The sequence below is a fragment of the Danio rerio genome, chromosome 6 (genome assembly GCF_049306965.1).
Source record: "Danio rerio strain Tuebingen ecotype United States chromosome 6, GRCz12tu, whole genome shotgun sequence".
Classification (NCBI taxonomy): domain Eukaryota; kingdom Metazoa; phylum Chordata; class Actinopteri; order Cypriniformes; family Danionidae; genus Danio; species Danio rerio.
This window is the reverse complement of record NC_133181.1, coordinates 48,461,605-48,482,192: the sequence shown is the minus strand read 5'-3', so window position 1 is coordinate 48,482,192 and position 20,588 is coordinate 48,461,605. Positions and strand designations below refer to the sequence as shown.

General features: G+C 36.6%; 3 protein-coding genes across 5 annotated transcripts in view; 2 read left to right on the top strand and 1 right to left on the bottom strand.

Annotated features, from left to right (window-relative positions):
* ca16b (carbonic anhydrase XVI b) overlaps window positions 1–3,146 on the top strand; it is a 211,098-nt gene extending 207,952 nt beyond the window's left edge. Inside the window, exon 29 of the mRNA XM_021477262.3 lies at window positions 2,356–3,146. Coding sequence (XP_021332937.1) covers window positions 2,356–2,496 — 141 coding nt within the window. The 3' untranslated portion in view covers window positions 2,497–3,146. The remainder of the gene's footprint in view (window positions 1–2,355) is intronic.
* A 2,800-nt stretch (window positions 3,147–5,946) lies between these two features.
* Window positions 5,947–18,365, top strand: tardbpb (TAR DNA binding protein b). 3 transcript variants are annotated; one of them, XR_002458992.3, is made up of 7 exons: window positions 5,947–6,177; window positions 8,658–8,913; window positions 14,133–14,311; window positions 14,507–14,647; window positions 15,170–15,340; window positions 15,472–16,581; window positions 17,345–18,365. XR_002458992.3 is itself a non-coding variant. In NM_201476.1 (6 exon segments), coding segments are annotated over 5 exon segments (1,239 nt in total). In that variant the 5' UTR covers window positions 5,947–6,177; window positions 8,658–8,672; the 3' UTR covers window positions 15,979–17,262.
* Window positions 18,039–20,315, bottom strand: cenps (centromere protein S). The gene is made up of 5 exons (NM_001128749.1): window positions 20,247–20,315; window positions 19,981–20,104; window positions 19,850–19,883; window positions 19,673–19,739; window positions 18,039–18,633 (listed from the first exon to the last, which is right to left on the bottom strand). The coding sequence occupies exons 1-5, from the start codon at window positions 20,271–20,273 to the stop codon at window positions 18,502–18,504; spliced, it is 384 nt and encodes a 127-aa protein (NP_001122221.1). The 5' UTR covers window positions 20,274–20,315; the 3' UTR covers window positions 18,039–18,501.
* Between the last annotated feature and the right edge of the window lie 273 nt (window positions 20,316–20,588).

Here is a 20,588-nt window from a genome sequence, read left to right as displayed (position 1 = left end):
CATTCACCAGCGGGAGGCGCTATAATTACTTTTGTGGGAGAATTTTGCTTTCACAATCCAAAATATATAAAGTTATCCAATGTCAGTGTCCGAAAGCTTCGCCGCTTCAGCCACGTGCGCAAAGCAGCGGTCGTTGAGTGCGTGAAGTGTCCAACATTCCACACTTCATTTTAAAAGTTGAATAAGTGAATCATCCGGGTATTTAAATTGCACTTAATGCATTACTTACACTATATATATTACAAAATGGTGTTAAATAGTGCATGAGTATACAATTTGGGATGCACCTAAAGAAATTTTTTTTTTATTATTTTTTTACATAAAAGAGGTCACTGTACTATAAAAAACGTATCTTTAAAGTTTTAGAACATTCTTGCTTGTCTAAAAAACAATTATATTGAAGCCAATATGCTAAAACGACAGATTTATGATGTAATAGTGTGGCTAAACTCCGCCTCCAGATAAAAGGATAACCGGCCACTTCTCATAAAAAGATTAGCTCCTGCAACGTGACGTAGGATTGCGGTTTCCCCGCCCACCAAATTGATCGAATGAAGTGTATTAACATGTCTCTATAGTAACGCGTATAAGCATACCCACAAGATAGAACTTGCAAAGAAACTGGAATTAAAGAATCTGTTCATCTCTCTTTGATCGTCTGCACTTCAAGAATGAGTTTTATAAGTTTATAACGTTTTAAAAACAGTGCATGTTTGTAGTGAAGACAGTAAAATTGCTACGTAATTCATCACCATATAGTGTCATTAATTATAAAGAACATGCTTCAATCCCGGTTTGTGGATGTAAATCAGGTTTGTTTTGTATATTAACATTCATTAATGTTAATGTTACTGATGTCCATATAGCAGTGTATATTAACATGTATCCTGTCACATCTGCCAATGCACAATGCAAAGCTAAACGCATGTGTATGCGCGTGAACTTATTTATCAATAAACCGTTGGGAAAGTTCTTACTGTAGTAAGGGAGATCTGCTTTATTCTTGTCTGTCACTGTACTACGTGAAGGCTACACGCAACAGAGCAATACAGAGAGATCTCTATGACTCTGACATGCACGTGGAAAAGGTGGGCAGGCAGAACTAGCTCATTTGCATTAAAGGTACAGGCAACAAAAACAGCTACAATGTCCTAACAGCTCAGATTTTCCACATATTGAAAGGTATAATATATAATATGATGGGTATTTTGAGTTGAAACTTTACAGACACATTCTGAAGACAAAATATTTATCTTAAATCTTGAAAAAGGGGTAAAAGAGATGCCCATTAATTTGCACTTTAAGCTGAATACAAGCATAATTAATAAAATATTTAGTAAAGCATTATGTACTGTCATCATGAGATAAAAACCCTTTTGTATTAGGAACTACTTTCTTCCGCCATTTATTTACATCTGCAGCTGACGTCAAAACATAATTAGTAAACCGTTACTAATTTACCAATGTCCCTTTAGGTTATGACAAAACAAGCTTATAAGATTATAAGGCCGAACGTGACATGAAATGCCATCCGTCTACAGAGATTTCTAACCAGACTGCTGTTGTGTTTGCGATAAGGAGGGACAAGTCTGAATCCAGCTTCTTATTTACAGCTTCTTATTGACTCTATCCGGTCCATCTTAAAAACCACGATGCTTCCGTTTTTCAGCTTTTTTTTCGCACTCAAGAGAACACACTGAGCAAGGGCTTATTATGCGGTTCTGGCGCCATCTTGTTGATAGACAACAACAACCGTCTGTGGCCACCGACGAGCTCTCAGAAATTGTAAATATTTTAAAATAGGCACTATTATTGCAAATAAACTGCATGTTTGCAATTTAAACAACCACATTCTTGACTAAAAAAAGCCTCAAAAGTATCTTCTGTTGTCTAACCGCAGTAATATTTGTCAAACTATAGTGTCTGCTTGTTGCTGGCTGTATGTGGGCGGAGTAATACACAAAGGGTAAAGAGGCTGTACGGATGCTGATATTACTTAAATATTACAGCTATCAGCCAATCAGATTCGAGATCCAGACAGAACTGTTGTATAAATATATATATACAATTTTAAAACTTTCAAAAATGTTTATATACGCAAAGCTGTACACCAATTATTCCAGCAGATGTTTACTTCTAAGTCTATTATACTCCAAGCCTATTCAAACAGTGTGTTCAGCTGAGTGCCTCCGAACAGGACAGAAAATAGCCTATGACTACTAAATGACGTTTTAATGTAGAAATCTTAATAACATCATAAGCAGAACAATACAACATTTAAAAAGGGAGTTCATGAACCCTTTTAAATGCTCTTTTCCTCTATCATTTATTTCTTTTTCACTGTTTTGCTTCCAGGAGCACTACCACTACCTTTACCAGGCAATGCTCAGCCTTGTCAGCAGTAAAGACTTCAGATTTGGCTTCAACTACATGGACAAATTCGCTGGAAAAGCGGATGAATCCAACCAGGCTGAGAGCATGGAGTCTTTGGTGTGAAGTTTTCGGAAAATGAAACGGAACAAAGTGGTTCCTTGAACTTTCCATGAGGCCTTTTTTTCCCCAGACTCTTGGTGAAATGAAAAAAAAAGAACAACAAAAAAGAGCTTTTATAAACTGATAAAAATAAATTCTTTTGATATTTATTTTTGCTGCTTTTTGTTATCCTGCTGAGCGCCACAATCTGCTCTCCAAAAAACACATGCACACGCACACACTGATAAACACACACACACACACACCATCTTCTTTGCACTACACTGTCAGTGTTACTACTTGATGCCTAGCTGATTATTGATAATTGTGTTGATAATGTTTTCTTTGAGTATCACTTTATTGCTGCCGATAAAGTCTACAGACATGTGAGGGTGATCAGCGACAGCACATTAACACACACATCAGCCTCATAACCATACAAAACTGTACACAGCAGCTCTTAATGCTCATCATGATGCGACCTTTAACCGTCAAGCATTGTGACTTGTTAGATTAATATGTTCTCTTTTTTTTTATTTATTATTAAGATATGCCATTTTATGTCTAACTTATATACATTATTTCAGTGTGGTATCATAACAGCAACTGTGAACATATATTGTTATCAGTAGCATTTCTATTGTTTTGTAATATATAAAGATATTGATCAAAAATGTGTCTCGTTTCCTTCATTTCAGCTCTTTTCATCAGTATTTTATCATCAGGAATATCTATTTTTCATATTCTCTAAAAAATTGATAGTGACTGCTCTGATATGCACTCAAATTTATTCATTTAAAAAAAATGTATGCACCTTTTTATATAAATAAAATGGAAAAAAAAAAGTTTGAATAGCCTTTGGCAAAAAAAAATTAGGCCTGTTTATTTATTAAGCTACATTAGGATTATTCATCATATACAGAGCACTTTCCTGTCCTTATGTCTGTTTTATTATACTGATGAACTTTGAAGTATATCATATTTTTAATCACAATATCAAGTAAATAAAGTTGAATTTGAAATTACTCCTTTGCTATGAACAAATTATGCCATTATTATATCAAGGTGTTGGCATAAATCTTCAGAAAACTTCTGAAATGTGTTAAAATTTGAGAGCTGACTATAGATTGCGTAGCCATGCATGGAGATCGTATAAAAAAATATATATTTGAAGAAAACAGGCTGTGATGACTGCATTACCATTGCAGCTGGCTTTTTTGTGGAGCATTTTATATGAAAAAAACGAAACAATAATAACATTACAAAAGAAGACTATTGTTAAGAATATTCTAATTGTAATATTAATGAAAAAAGAGAAGCATGTACAGTTTATATGTGACCCTGGTTGACAAAATATTTGTCCTGTATTGATACATTGATACATGTAAATCGTTAATTTGTTTTGTCAATAGCCAAAAAAGTGTGTGTGTGTGTGTGTGTGTGTGTGTGTGTGTGTGTGTGTGTGTGTGTGTGTGTGTGTATTATTAGCACCCCTGAATTATTAGACCCCCTGTTTATTTTTTTTCCCAATTTCTGTTTAACAGAGAAAAAAAAAATTCAACACATTTCTTACCATAATAGTTTTAAAAACTAATTTCTAATAACTGATTTATTTTATCTTTGCCATGATGACAGTAAATAATATTTGACTTATTTTTCAAGACACTTCTATACAGCTTAAGTGACATATAAAGGCTTAACTGGGTTAATGAGGTTAACTGGGCAGGTTAGGGTAATTAGGCAAGTTATTGTAAAATGATGGTTTGTTCTGTAAACTATCGAGGAAAAATATAGCTTAAAGGGGCTAATAATTTTGTCCATAAAATGGTGCTTAAAAAATTAAAACTGCTTTTATTCTAGCCGAAATTAAAAAAAGTTTAAAATCATTAGAATATTAAGTAAATGTCTGCATGTATACATTACTAAGCTCTTCCTTTCATTTAAATAACGTTAAAGATGATTTTTTTATAATCAATTTTACACTACCTGACAAAAGTCTTGTCTCCTATCCACGTATTAGGAACAATAATAACTTGACTTCTAGTTGATCATTTGGTATCAGGAGTGGCTTATATGAAAGGCAAAGGCCTCTAGATTACGCTTATTTTACCAAAATAAAATATGATCATGCCTTGATTTTTAGTTATTTAATTAGGACAGTAAGGTCTGACTTTGACAAAAACTAAAGTCTTGTCACTTAACAGAAATAGTGTACAGTGTAGAATATAAAGTCATGGTGCAGTAGAAACAGAATTAATATTGTGTATGACTCCCTTGACCTTGGACGACTGCATCCATACAGCTCTGCAATGACTCAAATAACTTAATAAAGTCAATTGGAATGGCAAAGAAAGCGTTCTTGCAGGACTCCCAGAGATCATCAAGATTCTTTGAATTCAACTTCAAAGCCCCCTCCATCTTACACCACACATGCTCAATAATGTTCGTTTCTGGTGACTGGGCTGGCCATTCCTGGAGCACATTGACCTTCTTTGCTTTCAGGAACTTTGTAGAGGCTTCTTCAAGTTATTATTTGTTGCTCCTACAACTGGGATCAATGACAAGACTTTTGTCAGGTAGTGTATATATAATATTTTGTTAATCATGATATGTATTGTCTTTTCTCAGCATACCATATATCAAAGGAAATCTTCTTTATTCTCCTATCAGGTTTCATACATCTCAATTGCCAAAAATGTATGACTTGGGACTGGTTATGAGGTCCAGGGTCCCATATAGACCATTTTGAAGGATGCAAACTAAAACAATGTCCCCAATGTATTTCCCAATATGTTTTAATTTCTATAGCTTCCAAAAACCGAAAAAGAGATATTGATAGATAATGTTCAGTTATCATTGAATTGCCTTATGTTACAGTTATGAAATATTTTGATAACAATCAGGAAATGTTTGTGGGCCAGTGACATGACCACATTAAAATGGTTTGTAGTAAGTTATCAAATATTTCATAATGTGATCGCCATGTGTTTATGTTAATGTTTAAAATAAACAAAGGGGTAAATTATACAGTTATTTGAAGAGAGTTTTTTGCTTATATTTACCAACAATTATGACAAAGACTAAATATAGACAAAAACATTTTCTAACTGTAACTTCACTTGAGTCCGTGACTGTATATCTGAAGAGGTAAATAACAAGGATGTTATATTCATATCCACCACGAGGGGTACTATTTATGTATCTTCTTTAAGAATAGTCCACTTGTTTACAGGGACCGCCGCTTTTGATTTTATGAAAAAGGTGATTCTGTTACAATAATCACACAGCCCATTTTGCTCTAGTTGCGTACATATAAATATTATTTCCTAGTATTACATTTTATGCATATAGCACAACACACAGTGTTGCAGTCATAACCATTCATTGTTTTCGATTCTCCCCACCCCCGTACATGTAAGAATGAGTTCGCCCACGCGTGACGTATTTCCTTCATGACTTAGGTGATGCCATCTTGATTCGAAAATAGTGTCGCATGAGTTGTGTGATACGGAGGATTATTGTGTTTATATTTTATACAGAGATAGCTTTTTGCGTTATTGTAATTTGAACAGAAAGGGACGCTTTTGAGGGTCGTTCTTGGTCAGAGTTTTGTTGAGTGGTTCATTCATTCACATTTCTTTTCTGGACGAGGAGCTGCTGGCGGTGCTAACAAAGGAATAACTGGACCCGAGCAGTTGTTTATTGGTAATGTTATTCACATGTTTTCACTACAACGCGTACATTACGATGTATTTACTCCATATGTCGATCTATTGGTGCTTATTTCAGTCTGCATTTTACTGCTGCTCATGAATAATTGCTCACCAGTTGTTCGCACGCGTTTTCCTGCACGGCCGCGAGCTCACATTACAACCATTAGTGAATCGAATCTTTTGAATTGATTCGTACGGAACCCCGGAAGGGACGTAGTGGAGGAGAAAAAAAATGGGTGGGTGAAAAAAAAAAATGGGTGAAAGAAAAAAAATGGGTGGGAGGAAAATATATATTTCTAAGTTTTTTGCGTTCTCTCGCAAAGTTTTGCGTTCACTCGCAAAGATGTTTTGCGTTCCCTCGCAAAGATGTTTTGCGTTCCCTCGCAAAGATGTTTTGCGTTATCTCGCAAAGATGTTTTGCGTTATCTCGCAAAGATGTTTTGCGTTCCCTCGCAAAGATGTTTTGCGTTATCTCGCAAAGATGTTTTGCGTTCCCTCGCAAAACTGTTTCTCCACAAACACTTCCTGTTCACTGCACTCACGTAAACCCTCCCGTTTTTGCTGAAATTCTCCCATATTTTACCATTCTATCCCACTTTCTTTACATTACTGTGCGCTGATTGTCGCCTTTCACTTTGCAACCTCTGAACCAGTGAATGCATGTTTAAGCGCTGACTGACAGACGCGCTTCGTACAATAAACTGATCCCAGATCAGCGTCTGTACGCGCCATTTAAAGGGACACTTCTGTTATCAAACAAGTGCGCAGCAAATGAATCTCATGTTTTGTTTAGTTTGATAACAGAGGTGTCTCTGTAAGAATGCACAGATCTATAATGAAAGCAGTCCATTACTTTAAAAACTTCATATTATTCAGTGTATTTGTCTGTTTAAACATAAACCCGCTCCTCTGTAAATGGCGTGTACAGACGCTGATCTGGGATCAGTTTATTGTACGAAGCGCGTCTGTCAGTCAGCGCTTATACATGCATTCACTGGTTCATAGGTAGCATACGCACAGAAATGTAAAGAAAGTGGGGTAGAATGGTAAAATACGGGAGAATTTCGGCAAAAACGGGAGGGTTTACGTGAGTGCAGTGAACAGGAAGTGTTTGTGGAGAAACAGTTTTGCGAGAGAACGCAAAACAACTTTGCGAGGGAACGCAAAACATCTTTGCGAGATAACGCAAAACATCTTTGCGAGGGAACGCAAAACATCTTTGCGAGATAACGCAAAACATCTTTGCGAGATAACGCAAAACATCTTTGCGAGGGAACGCAAAACATCTTTGCGAGGGAACGCAAAACATCTTTGCGAGTGAACGCAAAACTTTGCGAGAGAACGCAAAAAACTTAGAAATATATATTTTCCTCCCACCCATTTTTTTTTCTTTCACCCATTATTTTTTTTTCACCCACCCATTTTTTTTCTCCCCCTACGTCCCTTCCGGGGTTCCGTAGATTCGGCAGAAAGATTTGTTCAGTGGGATTTTGCTGTTTACATCGCGGTGAAGCGTGACTGTATAATTCATGTTTGCAAATGTTGTTAGAAATGTAACGTGTTGTAGTTTTGTCGTTCGTGTCTTCGAATGAGAGACTTAAATCGTCTGTAAGTGTCATAAGCACTGTATTAAAGAACAACGCAGATGTGTAACGTCAAAATTATTTAAAACCACGAATCGCTCAATTTCTGGTTCCGTTTTGTCCTGCTCGTAGTCAAAATACAAACTCGTTCCGTTTATGAGACCTTAGTATTTCAACATGTGCAACCAATGTTTTTGTTCATTCAAAGCCTGCACTATGTTCATTTTGATTCGCGGTAACGTTAGATCAAGTTACCGGAAACTCATCATGTTGAAATTTGTAACAGCTGTGATCTCCAGGGTTTTTTAATCGTTTGTCTTTTGTTGAAGCCATCAGTTCACATCAATTCGATTTAGTTATGAAACAATCACGTTTAAGCCTATTAAACGGTGAAAACTACAGTACCCATGTTGCTGTTCGGCGAATTTCACACAGCAGTCACAGCAAACCAAATATAAACTGAAAAAATACTTTTAATGTTCTTAAATATTAGTATATGGTTGAGTACAGAGTGTGTATGTATACGTATACAAAAACAAAATCGAATATTAAAGTACCTTAATAGCAGAAATGTTGGTAACTTTCTGTAGAGCATCATCATCATTATTAGTTTTTATGTGTATTGTAGTTTTCTGTACGAATAAAAAGAAAGTTGAAACTGTTGCAAACAGAAGGATTTCTCAAAAGCATTTATTTTCTGTTTACTAATTCGGATCTCACGACCAATCTAAGTTTTTTTTTTAAATGAGTGCTGTGAATTTAAACATTTTGCTTTTAGTTTTTTTTGCATATTTTGTTATGGTCATTTTTTATGAGATATTACTGTCTTTTTTGTTTTTGTCTTTTTTGGCTAATGGAAACAATAATTTTACTATTCATTCACCGTCAGCTCGACTGAGGAAAGATGGCCGAGATGTACATTCGAGTTGCGGAGGAGGAGAATGAGGAGCCGATGGAGATCCCGTCAGAGGATGATGGCACGGTTTTGCTTTCCACAGTGTCCGCTCAGTTTCCAGGGGCTTGTGGTCTGCGCTTCCGGAGCCCAGTGTCTCAGTGCATGAGGGGGGTTCGTCTGGTGGACGGCATTCTGCATGCACCTGAGAACGGCTGGGGAAACCTAGTCTATGTGGTTAATTACCCAAAAGGTATGTGGTACAATTAATATACTAAGCCCAATTTAAAAAATGTTTTTAGAAAGCATCCTGAAAACATGCACAATTGCACACTTTAAAAAATAAAATATCATTTATAATCTACCTTTTTCTCCTCTAATGCATGGTCACAGTTTTCAGTTCATCTTTATTTCTGTTGTGCTTTTTAAAATGTAGGTTGTGTTAAAACAGCTTGGCATAGGTGGCAAAAAAATAGAATAAAACCTCTGATTAATTTAAATTTGAACATTACAGCAAGTCAGACAAGCAAGAGAGCAGTGGTAGGAAATAGGGCTGGGCGATTTGGCCTAAAATCAAGATCTCAATTAATTAAAAATTACAATTAAATTTTTTTTTTTTTTTTTTTGCCCTCACAGTTCACTGACAGGTTTTGTACAGTAAATATGCTCACATATTACAAGTAAGAGATTTTTGAATGAAGGGTGCATTACTTTATTTTTTAAATAATTAAAAGAAACACCATCTACTATCTATGATTATCTTTTGACAATAATTATTGTTTACTATTTGATTATTTATCAATGTTGAACAGCTGAAATTTAAACACACCCTAGGTGTAGGAAGGGTAGCAGTAGTTCTACTAAAAGTAATTCTTGTATATTCTGTAATTAATATTATCAACAATGCATTCCTTGCATCTTCTGTAAATGAATATTTTAATGTAAATATTTGCTTTAATGTAATGGAAAATATGCTGTCTCAAAGCATATCTGTCGCAGCTTCCCATCATCCTCAGTATGGTGCAAAGTAAGGCTGAAGAACGGTGTCTATGTCTTATTTAACCAGAGATCAGATGTGGCTTCAAAGTGGCTACAGAAGTATGAATCAGCCACAGCCTTTAACAGCAGGGATCGCGTGACTCCACACACTGTAGGGAAATTAAATAAAAAAATTGCCTAGGAAAAAAGTAGGTCGATTATAGGTTCTTAATGTCGATTTCGATTAATCGCCCAGGCCTAGTAGAAAATCAACAAATAGATGGATTAAAAATAGTTAATTATGTAATTGTTGGGGATGCTTTGTTCAGGATTTTTGCAGCCGATACAGAATACAAATTTCTAGATTGGTCTGATACCAAGCTCCAATTCTGATGCTTTAAGCTTTATTATGCATAAAGCACATTCTCCCTCTAAGTATGATACTAAAGTGGAGATCTTGCTTTACCTAAGAGAATAAATAATGTTGCATATAATCCCTTAAACATGTCTCATAACCATTTAGTGTCGACATGTCATTGTAAGAAGCAGCTTTACAGAACTAAATGGATAAAACAGGATAAAAAATAGTAAGAAAAATTATTGACAAAAGGGCTGTGTGATATTGCAAAAACATTTATCATGATATCATGTTTCATATCATTCGATGTCAATAATTATGGAATATTTTGAATAATCCTTTTAGGAATATTAGGATTTTTTTATTTATTTAACCACTTTATTTGAGTGTTCCAACATTACTAAGGCAAATAGTTTTAATAGCAAAAAACAAAAATATTATACAAAATCTCGTCTCTTTATATAAAATAAACATAAGTGTTAAAGAGACTCTTTAACCTGATGAATAAAATGTTTACAATGTGTGTGCAACTAAGGCCCCGTTTACACTAGTGCGTTTTAGTTTTAAAACGGCGTTGTAGAATGAAAACGATCCGCGTCCACACTCGCGTTTTACCCAGCGTTTCTGAACTGCTCTCCGTCCACACCAAAACGCTGAAAACGCACATCACGTGACCACACAGACACTCTCAGGCAAGCGCTCCAGCATTTCTACCCAGATGAGAGCTCTGCTTGTCGGACTGCTCATTAAGCATCTCCCGCTGGATCTAATCTCACTATATTTGCTAAACGTGATATTTCATTCATGTTGTTGTCTTTATCTAACGACATAGGCCAATTCCCTGACTTTGGTCATTGGAATCTATTAAGTTACTTGTTCACGGGTAACATGTTTTGGTTAAGCGCAAAGATAAGTTAATGATTAATCCAGGTACATTGACTGATCGCTTGCCTTTATTTCCTACAATGTATAAACTTATTGTATGTTATACTTTTATAATTATCGATTATTAAAACTGATATTCAGCAAAAGAGAGGGTGCGTTTCGTATTTTCACTGAAATTGAAAGGAGGCAGTTGTTATAGGCTCCGTTTTGTTATAAATATCCACACAGTGAAGATGACGCTCATATATGCAGCACGACGCCTCAACATTTCTGCTGTCTGTTAAGTTGCTAATATTAAAAAGAAAATAGGCAGTTCCTTAAATCATGTTTACATTTTATTGTTGAGAAAGTGAAACAACGTAGCCAAGGTGATGTGAATGAAGTTATAAAGTACACTGTTCCCTTTGAAGATTTACCCGTGTCCTCGGTATGTTTTCCATATCAAACTGAAAAGGGGGAGACTGCAGCCTTGATCAAACTTGCGAAATCTGAACTTACAAGAAGAGGATGCGAGACTGAACTGTGTGTGGGCTACTTAATATTGAGGAAAAGCCCCAATCAGATAGGCGAACGTTTGCAGCCCCGCCTCCGTTTTCAGATGTCTCCGTCTTTCCCCATCCACACTGAGACGGAGCAGCAGCGTTTTAGAATGAAAACGGCCTCTCCAGCGTTTTCAAAAAGCTCCGTTTTCGTCGCTCGAGAACTCCGGCGTAGTGTGGACGGATGGCGTAACCGTAGCAAAACTTATGCGTTTTCAAACTAAAACGCACTAGTGTAAACGGGGCCTAAGGTAGATCAACATTTGTATGGTGTAAATAATGATGATACAGCATGGCTCAACAATAAAGACTGCCCGATGGCCCGGGGCCAGTGTGCGGGATGCTCGGGACAGTAGACAGGATTGTTAGTGGCCCGATCGGGCATGTGCTGCTTTGTCACTAAAGTTTAATTTGGTTGCAACTGTCAATTGCGTGCAAACAGGGTGCTTTCACACCTAAACGTTTGTTTCGGAACTTGTCTTGCTTGCCCAGTTAGTATGGCTCGTTTGACATATGTGAATCCGGCAATCGCGCTCATCTCCGCGCCAAAACAAGCGGTCTAAGATCGTTTGTAATGAGAAGGCAAAATGATCCAACGAACTAACGAACCAGGCTTTGCGTATTATGGTTGTGTAATAGTCATGGCTATATGAAAAGAGAATTACGAGTAGGGCCGGATGTCATTCCTACCGTCAAATGTGCGTTTCATGTCGAATATGAAAGTGAAAGCATGCTGAAATATTACTGAGATCTGTTATCTGTTAGGAACACTGACAGAAATTACCATCTGATCATTTGTCCATATTTTAATCTGTTACTATTTTGCATTAGGCCTATTGTTTTGTTCATTTCTGCACTGACACCTGGAAAGAAAGATCTATATTGAGTATTAAATATCAATATATCAGTTCATCTGTTATTTCTCTCTAATTTAAGCCTATAATATATATATTTCCAAATGTATTAACATCACAGTTGGATTTTTTTAAACTGTCAGTTGTATTTAAAGAAAAGTTATGCTGAAGTTATGTTTGGCTTTTGATATATTATTTAAAATATTTGGCTAAGAAATAGTTATTAACTTCTTTTTTTGGTGGGGCCAGTGAAAATTTTGGCAGGGCAAGTAAAAGTCAGAACCACTGGCCAGATTGGGGGCCAGTAGAAAAAATCCTTAGCGTTGAACCCTAATACAGTAAACCTCTAACACTGTCAACAAAACAAATTGTGATGATCAAATCTGAGCTTTTAAATAAAGGAACTAGCCATCATTATTTAAACACATATTGAACTTTGAAAATTGTGAAGTTGAATGAATATATTACCCTCATGCTAAAAAATATCTTTCAGATGGGGAGCTAGTCGCTGGATGCACAAAGAAGAAACCAAAAAGCCATTCTGGCAACATCCTTGCGTCCTTTTTTATTTACAAACTTCCCACTGCTTCTAGCCACGGCACTCACATGTGGCACTCACATTCTAACCTGACGTGGCAGGGGCGAGCGCGTGGTTTGCTTTAGCATTAACAATGGGCTTTGCACCCTAAGCTTATCGGCATTGTTTCCAAGGAGCATGCTCAGCAGCCACATTTTAATAAAAACTGTAACGCTTCATACTGAAACTTTTTTTTATCGATGTTGACAATGGTGTTCGCTCAGTAAACATCGATTCCGATTTTATTGCCCAGCCCTAATTGACAGTGCAGTTTAGAAACGTTGTGAATGATGGAACAATTTAACATGTCTTGCTGAAAAAAAGGTTTGGAGCGCATTATATGCATAAGTTAAAATGCACACCTATAAATATATTGCTTCTTTACTAAAAGAAAATGGGCCTATAAACTACTGTTTATAGCAATAAGTATATTACAAAAGAGTATATTATTAGGCATTCCAGTAAAAAAATATATATTTTTATATTTCCAGCCAGGTTTTAGTGAAATTGCAACATTGACACAGTTGGATGAGACACTAGATAGGGGCAATCTCTCCACTCACGTCACAACAGCTCAAAACACTGCATATACAATGGTTGCAATAAAGAGCCCATGACTCGCACAAGTTGCGCCAATAAACTGTATAAACAGAGGTGTATATATCTGTTACATCCGTATATATTTAGTTGCTGTGTTGAGAGCTCAGTAATCGTTCACACCGCGCGCATCATTTTTCTCCTTGCTTGTTAAAGCAATGCCAGTTGTGCATGTGCGTCTTCCTCTCCGCGTAAACCCGTAAACAAACACTTGAGATCAGCCAAATTGGCGATCGAGTCGTAAAATGTGATTATCGTCCAATACCAATCTTCGACCGATAGATCGGAGCATCCCAAGTAAATTTATTTTTGATTGAACAATGTTTAGTTAGTTTATTTATAAAGCACATTTTTTACAACACAACGTTGCCCAAAGTGCTAAACACAATCAATACTAAAAACAAAATCTACATAACAATTAAAACACAAGGCAAACCCCTCAACATTAAAAAGGCTCAAATACTAGGGAACAAAGATGGAGTTTCAAATGCTTGGGATGATAACCGCAAAAGCTCGATCCCCACTATACTTAACTAATAAGGTCACCATAGTTAAAAAGTTTGTCCTTCTGAATTCTTTTAGCTGTCCACAAAAATCTTGTGCATCTTGATTAAATAAGTTTTTTTTTCCCAGGATGTGTGAATGTGTGTGTGTATATATAGCAATTGAGTTTTTCTTTTCTAGAAACTGTTCTGCCAGATAATAAGAGGAAGATGGATGAGATCGATGCTTCATCTGCGACCAAGATCAAGAGAGGAGATCAGAAGACTTCAGATCTGATTGTGCTGGGTCTGCCATGGAAGACTTCAGAGCAAGACTTAAAAGACTACTTCGGTACATTTGGGGAAGTCATCATGGTGCAGGTAAAATATACTGATATAAATATAACCCATACACCCGTGGTGTTTGTCTTTGTACTGTCATATTGTGATGAAAGCTGTTCATGATTTCTGTCTTTGTATCTGATGTTTGTATGTGGCTATAAAAATAGAACTGGCTTTGACTGTCAGTCTTGAAGGCAGATTAAAGCAGTCCTTGACTTGATTTTGTTACACTAGGTCAAGCGGGATGTGAAGACAGGAAATTCAAAAGGGTTTGGCTTTGTGAGGTTTGGAGACTGGGAGACTCAGAGTAAGGTGATGACACAGCGGCACATGATTGATGGCCGGTGGTGCGACTGCAAACTGCCCAACTCAAAGGTCAGTGCGTCTTTTTTTTTAAATGCTTGTTGTTTGTTTTTTTTTTTTTGTTTTTGATTGCTTGTTAATTGTTTGTTTTTACAGTGGCATTTAAAAGTTTAAGGTTAAAAAAAAGATTGTTCACCGGTTATTTGATAGAAATTGCATTTTACAATTGCACTTTACTATTTACAATTTTCCAACATAATGCTTTTATAAATTAAAATGTAACATACTAGTGATGGCAAAGGTGCATTTTCATGATTGTAATATTGTAGGGCTTAAAACATCTCTTTTATTATTATTATTATTATTTATTAAGTGTTAATAAGAATAATACAAATCAAAGCTAAAGAAAAGGTTTTGGTGTGGCATAAAGTCTACTCGCAAACATATACAGTTCCTGAATGTCACCTGTCTTTACAGCTTATTGCTACTAAAGATGCAACAGCACATGCATATGTTTTAATGCAGATTAAAAATACAAACCACTGTGAAATTCTTCAGTTACGCTAAACCATTTTGTTTTTAAAACTTTAACAGCAAGGTATAGATGAACCAATGAGGAGCCGTAAAGTGTTTGTGGGCCGCTGCACAGAGGACATGACTGCCGATGAGCTCCGTCAGTTCTTCATGCAGTACGGAGAGGTCACAGACGTCTTTATTCCCAAACCGTTCAGAGCGTTTGCTTTTGTCACCTTTGCAGATGACCAGGCAAGTCATGTTTTACATGATAAAATCACAGATAAAGAGCTGAGGCATTCCTAATGAATGTACTTTTCAAAAATGACCTGTTCATGACAACATTCCAGACCATATTGAAGAAATTTCCAACTTCTTTCCAGGTTGCCGCCGCTTTGTGTGGAGAAGATCTGATCATCAAGGGCGTCAGTGTGCATATCTCAAACGCTGAGCCCAAACACAATAACACTAGGCAGATGATGGAGCGGGCAGGGCGCTTTGGGAATGGGTTCGGAGGTCAGGGTTTTGCAGGCAGCCGAAGCAACATGGGTGGTGGTGGTGGGGGTAGCTCCAGCAGCTTGGGAAATTTTGGCAATTTCAATCTAAACCCGGCCATGATGGCTGCCGCCCAGGCTGCCTTGCAGAGTAGTTGGGGTATGATGGGAATGCTAGCTCAGCAGAATCAGTCGGGTACTTCAGGCACAAGCACAAGTGGCACCAGTTCCTCTCGAGACCAAGCCCAAACATATAGCTCGGCTAACAGCAATTACGGCAGCAGCTCAGCTGCTCTCGGCTGGGGCACCGGCTCTAACTCGGGCGCTGCCAGTGCTGGCTTTAACTCCAGTTTTGGCTCTAGTATGGAGTCCAAGTCATCGGGGTGGGGTATGTAAGTGCTTTGTGTTTGAAGTGTCGGTATTCCTAGCGTGTTTTGGTAAGTATTTTATTTCGAGAGACTTATCTCATCACGTGTGTTTGGGAGTGGGGATGGGTGAAAAGAGGGAGTCTGGGGACGAAACAAAGAAAAAAAGAATGTTTTGTACACTGAATGGGATTTGAGTTAGTGTTTGAAGTGAGATGTTAACAAGGGTGCTATGTTAATGTACCATCTTTGATGTTTAGTTTTTTTCTCCCCAATGTTGTATTGTCTTGACTGATGCAAACAAAAGCATTTCAACTGGATTCTTATAATGCATGTTCAATCTGTGAAAATGCATGAGTTGCATCATTTAATAGTACAAATCAAGAAAAGAAACCTGCATTGGAAAGAATCTGGTTGAAACCTGAACATGTATATTATTGTAAGTTCAGCTTTATTTCAGTCCAGTTGTTTGGAAATCCTTTAAAACAAGCCTTCATCAACATCTCTTCTGCAGTTGACATCTGTGGGGTTTGCCTGGGAAGAGCGCCCTCTATGGCAGCACAGTGTGGCTGAGGTCATTATGTCACCTTCCTCCCCATGTCTAAATGCTCTCATCGCACGGCTCGATGACACGGTGGGTGTCTTCTTTTTTAATCCACTTTTTAAAACAAGAAGTGCGCAAGAAAGTGACCTTTTTTTAAAAAAAAACAACCCTTGAGTGCGATTGGTGATGGCGAAGAGTGAGAAGGCTGCGAGTGAGCGAAGAAAGTGTGGAGCGCACGAACGAAAAGACTTGCGAGTGCAATGAACGAGCCCAAATGTGACTGCAGTGGTGAGCGTGTGAATGAGAGCTGCTGATTCTTCCCAGCTTCCCCCTTAATTGAGCCCAAATTGATGGACATTTAGTTCATGTGTACTTAAAGAGATATATTTAATTTGTTTTTTGGTCACCCTAGATCCCCATTTTGCTTTTTCTCCTTTAGTATACTGACAATGTGCTTATATAGTTAGTGGAATGTTGTGATGATGATGATGCATACTTTGTCTTGCTTCTATAATCCCATCTGAATGCTGTATGGTGTGTGTGCTTTATTTCCTTGTAACTTGACCTGTAAGTGTGAACTTTGATGTGGATGACATCTTCAGTGGACACTGAGGGGGAAAACATGAGTGATGGTGTAAGTGCGAACTGTATGTTGAGTGCTGTGGATGTCTGTGGAGTTTCCCTCTAGATTACGTCGCTCAGTGTTTTCAGAGGCATTTTATATGACTTGTCAAATGAAGGGAGTGCTTCAATAAAACTAATTTGAATAGATTGCTCTTTGCTCATACTTGTTTGTCTGTCACTTGATGTTTGAGAGCAATTGCAACGCAACTAATTGAATTCACACGTTTAGGGGCCTGGAAAATGGCTGGCTGCAACTGAACCCCAGGCGGGAAGTCCGTTTGGGGATGGAGGAAGATGGAGGATGCTGTGGTTCTGCACCTCTGGTAACAGCCACCGACACGGTAGACCGTAGCCGAATCTGATGGGTGATTCACTATATGCAGTTTTCTCTGATCGGTTTAAGCCTGATGCATTTCAATCTGAAATGTTGAAATGGTTTCAGGCTTGAATTGGTTTTGAGAAAATGGCTCATATTCAAATACAGGCAAAGGTTAAAGTTTTTACCATGGTTTACTGGGTTTCTGGAGGATTTGAAAGCCATTTTAAGCTGTTTTATACAAGTAACATTTAAAAATTAAAAAGTTTTAAGACCGCTTTCTACCAATTTTAAACTATTTAAAATGATTATTTTACACGTAATGATTACATTTTGAATATACCCACTCTCAAAATTGAAATACTGAATTTTTTATTATAATTTTAAATGTTAATCACATTGCAAACAAAAAAATCACCCAGTTTTTCCTACTTTGTTACATTGCCAATGTCTAAAGAATCTTACATCAAGAATGATTTGCTTGTGAAGAATCTTACACTAACTACAAAATCAGAAAGAAGCAAGAATGAAATTATCAAAGTGAAGCCATTGTGATTTAAACCAACATCTACCAGTTGGCTTAAGTCAATTCAAATGGAAATACATTTCCCCCACAGATACCCTGCTAACAATTCCCCTCTCATTTTGTATCTCACGTAAATGCATCTTGATTTGAGAATGTTTAGATGAATTGCTTTCAGTGCATCTGTAATTTAGTGCTGACTTCATTAAATTGAAACTTTCTGCTGATTTAAGACTCTTTTAAAGCTTTAATTGTTGAATTGGGCATATTTATACCTGGTACCCACAGAAACCCTGCTTTTTAAATGTGTAAAATATAAACATTTGAGAGAATCTGTATTGTTTCATAGACATTCAATCAAGTCATGTTTACAGGATTTATTATAATTGCAATAAAGCACAAATGAACTCATGCTTGAGTAAGACAAGATTATTGGTGTAAAGTGTTTAATGTGATTGTTGGTTTACATATCTACACAGTTGTTTTTTATTCAAGGCAAAATACTTTATACAACTAAAGGAAAAATAATTTTGGACATGTATCTTGATCAGTCTTCAACATCATTCTCCTCTGCTTCCATGTCTTTACTCTTCCTCTTAGCAGCATTTTTCTTCCTCTTCTCCTTCAATTCCTGGTTGTTTAGAGCCAGTTCCTCACTTTTTTGTTGAATATAGTTGTACTGTAAAGTAACAAAGATGCTATTTTTTTCCACTTGTTTACTAGAACCATAATATGCAAATTAATTGAAACTTTTATAATTCTTTCAAGTTTAGCAGTAAATATTGAACATGGGAACCCAGTTATTTAAAGATATACTTGGAAATCACACCTATGCAGTGTGTGAATTATATTTTGCAGTAATGCATGCTTTAGTCATTTATGTATTTATTTAAATTACATCTAATTAGTTAATAAAACAAGTTTTCAGTGGGGTTTTTTTAGATACTTTGTGTATTTTGACGTACAGTATCCTCTGATTAGCTATTTCAGATGTCAAACTATACATCTAATTTGATTTTCAGGCTATTTGTACATATTTTATGAGAAAACAGTCTTGTTTACACTTAATATGTGCCAGTTTCAGATAGCTGAATGATTTTTTTACTGGCACAGACTGAGTGGTGTGGTTATGCATTTGCAACGGTATGAACCGTTAGAGGGGAGGTCAAATGTATATATTATTATTTTAATTATTAACATTATTATTTAAAATACAGTGAACTATTTCTCAGTATTAAAGAGCTGAGCCCTTTAACGTCTTGCTTTGACTTCCTTCAGGGGATCAAGCATGAATTAGGAGCCCTTCTCCCCCTGTAATTCGCACCCTGCTTCTATGTAAATATATATTTGAATTTGCTTTTAGATAAATAGTCCAGTTACACCACTTTATGTACTTAAACATTCTGTATTGTTTTTAAACATTTAACAGAGACCAATCCTTTATCAGGCATGCAACCCTATTTGAGCAATTCATTGCTATTGACTTCAAATAAAATATATATGAAATATATATGTTCAAGGTTTTGTAGTAACACTCCAGGACTTTTACAATAAGCATTTCACCGAGTGCCCTATAAAGGGTTAATATAGTAATTAAACATCATTTGTCAAATAAAATAATTCGCTTATCCAAGGCCTTTAAATGCAATTATTTTCATATAATGTCATTTTTGTTGGGTGGGGTTTTGAACATGGATTGAAAAAATAAGTCATCTTACCAGTGCAGTGGTTCTCCTTGCTGTAAGTTTCACGTCATCCACTGTAACTGTGTTTCTTTTAGCATGTCTGCAAACATTCAACACATGCTTGAGTACAAATAAAACAGACTAATATCTCAGGAAAAATACACCAGTTTAATAACTTTCAGCTGTTTCCCATATTGACTTGGGGTTTACCTAGCAAATGCTTCCAAGTCCTTGGCAAAAATGTCTAAATGTAAGAAATAAGACGAGTGTTAATATATATAACAAAAAACATTGAGGTCGAAATATCACAAAGCTGAGGGACAAAATCTGAGTAATTTTACCGCACTGTCTGAACGCAGTCTCCGCTATAGCCGCTATTGTCTGTTTAGTGATTTGTTTCTCGCAGTCCTCAGCGATGTGTTGGCAGAGAGAGCCGACAGTGTAATGCACAGCAGCTTTAAGTCTCTAAAAATACATAAATGCTGTTAAAACGATAGTAATACCCTGGACATTTCCTGTAATGTGTACATGAATATGACCGCAAATCATGTACTGGTGTATAACTGACGTTGTGTGTTAGCTAGTCGGGAGATTTTAATGTGGTTACCTGATTTTGTGCCTCGTCCTCGTCCATTTTCAGAAGATAAATAAACTGCAGCTCAACTTTCTGGCTTGAAAATTCCGCGAATCCTGGGTTCTTCACGTTACACCACAGTCTTCAGTATTTATTATGTCCTCGTCAGCGCCATCTAGTGATGTGGAGGTGCCATTCAAAAACAGTAGTTTTACACTGCAAAAAATGCTTTTCTTAGGTTTTTTTTCTCTTGTTTTTTGTCCAAATTTCTAAGAATTATTATTTCAAGAAGCATTTTAGACAACAAAATATATAGTCTTGTTTTAAGAAATGATGTGTTAAAATGAAGTGAGTTTTTCGGCAGCACAGTGGGTA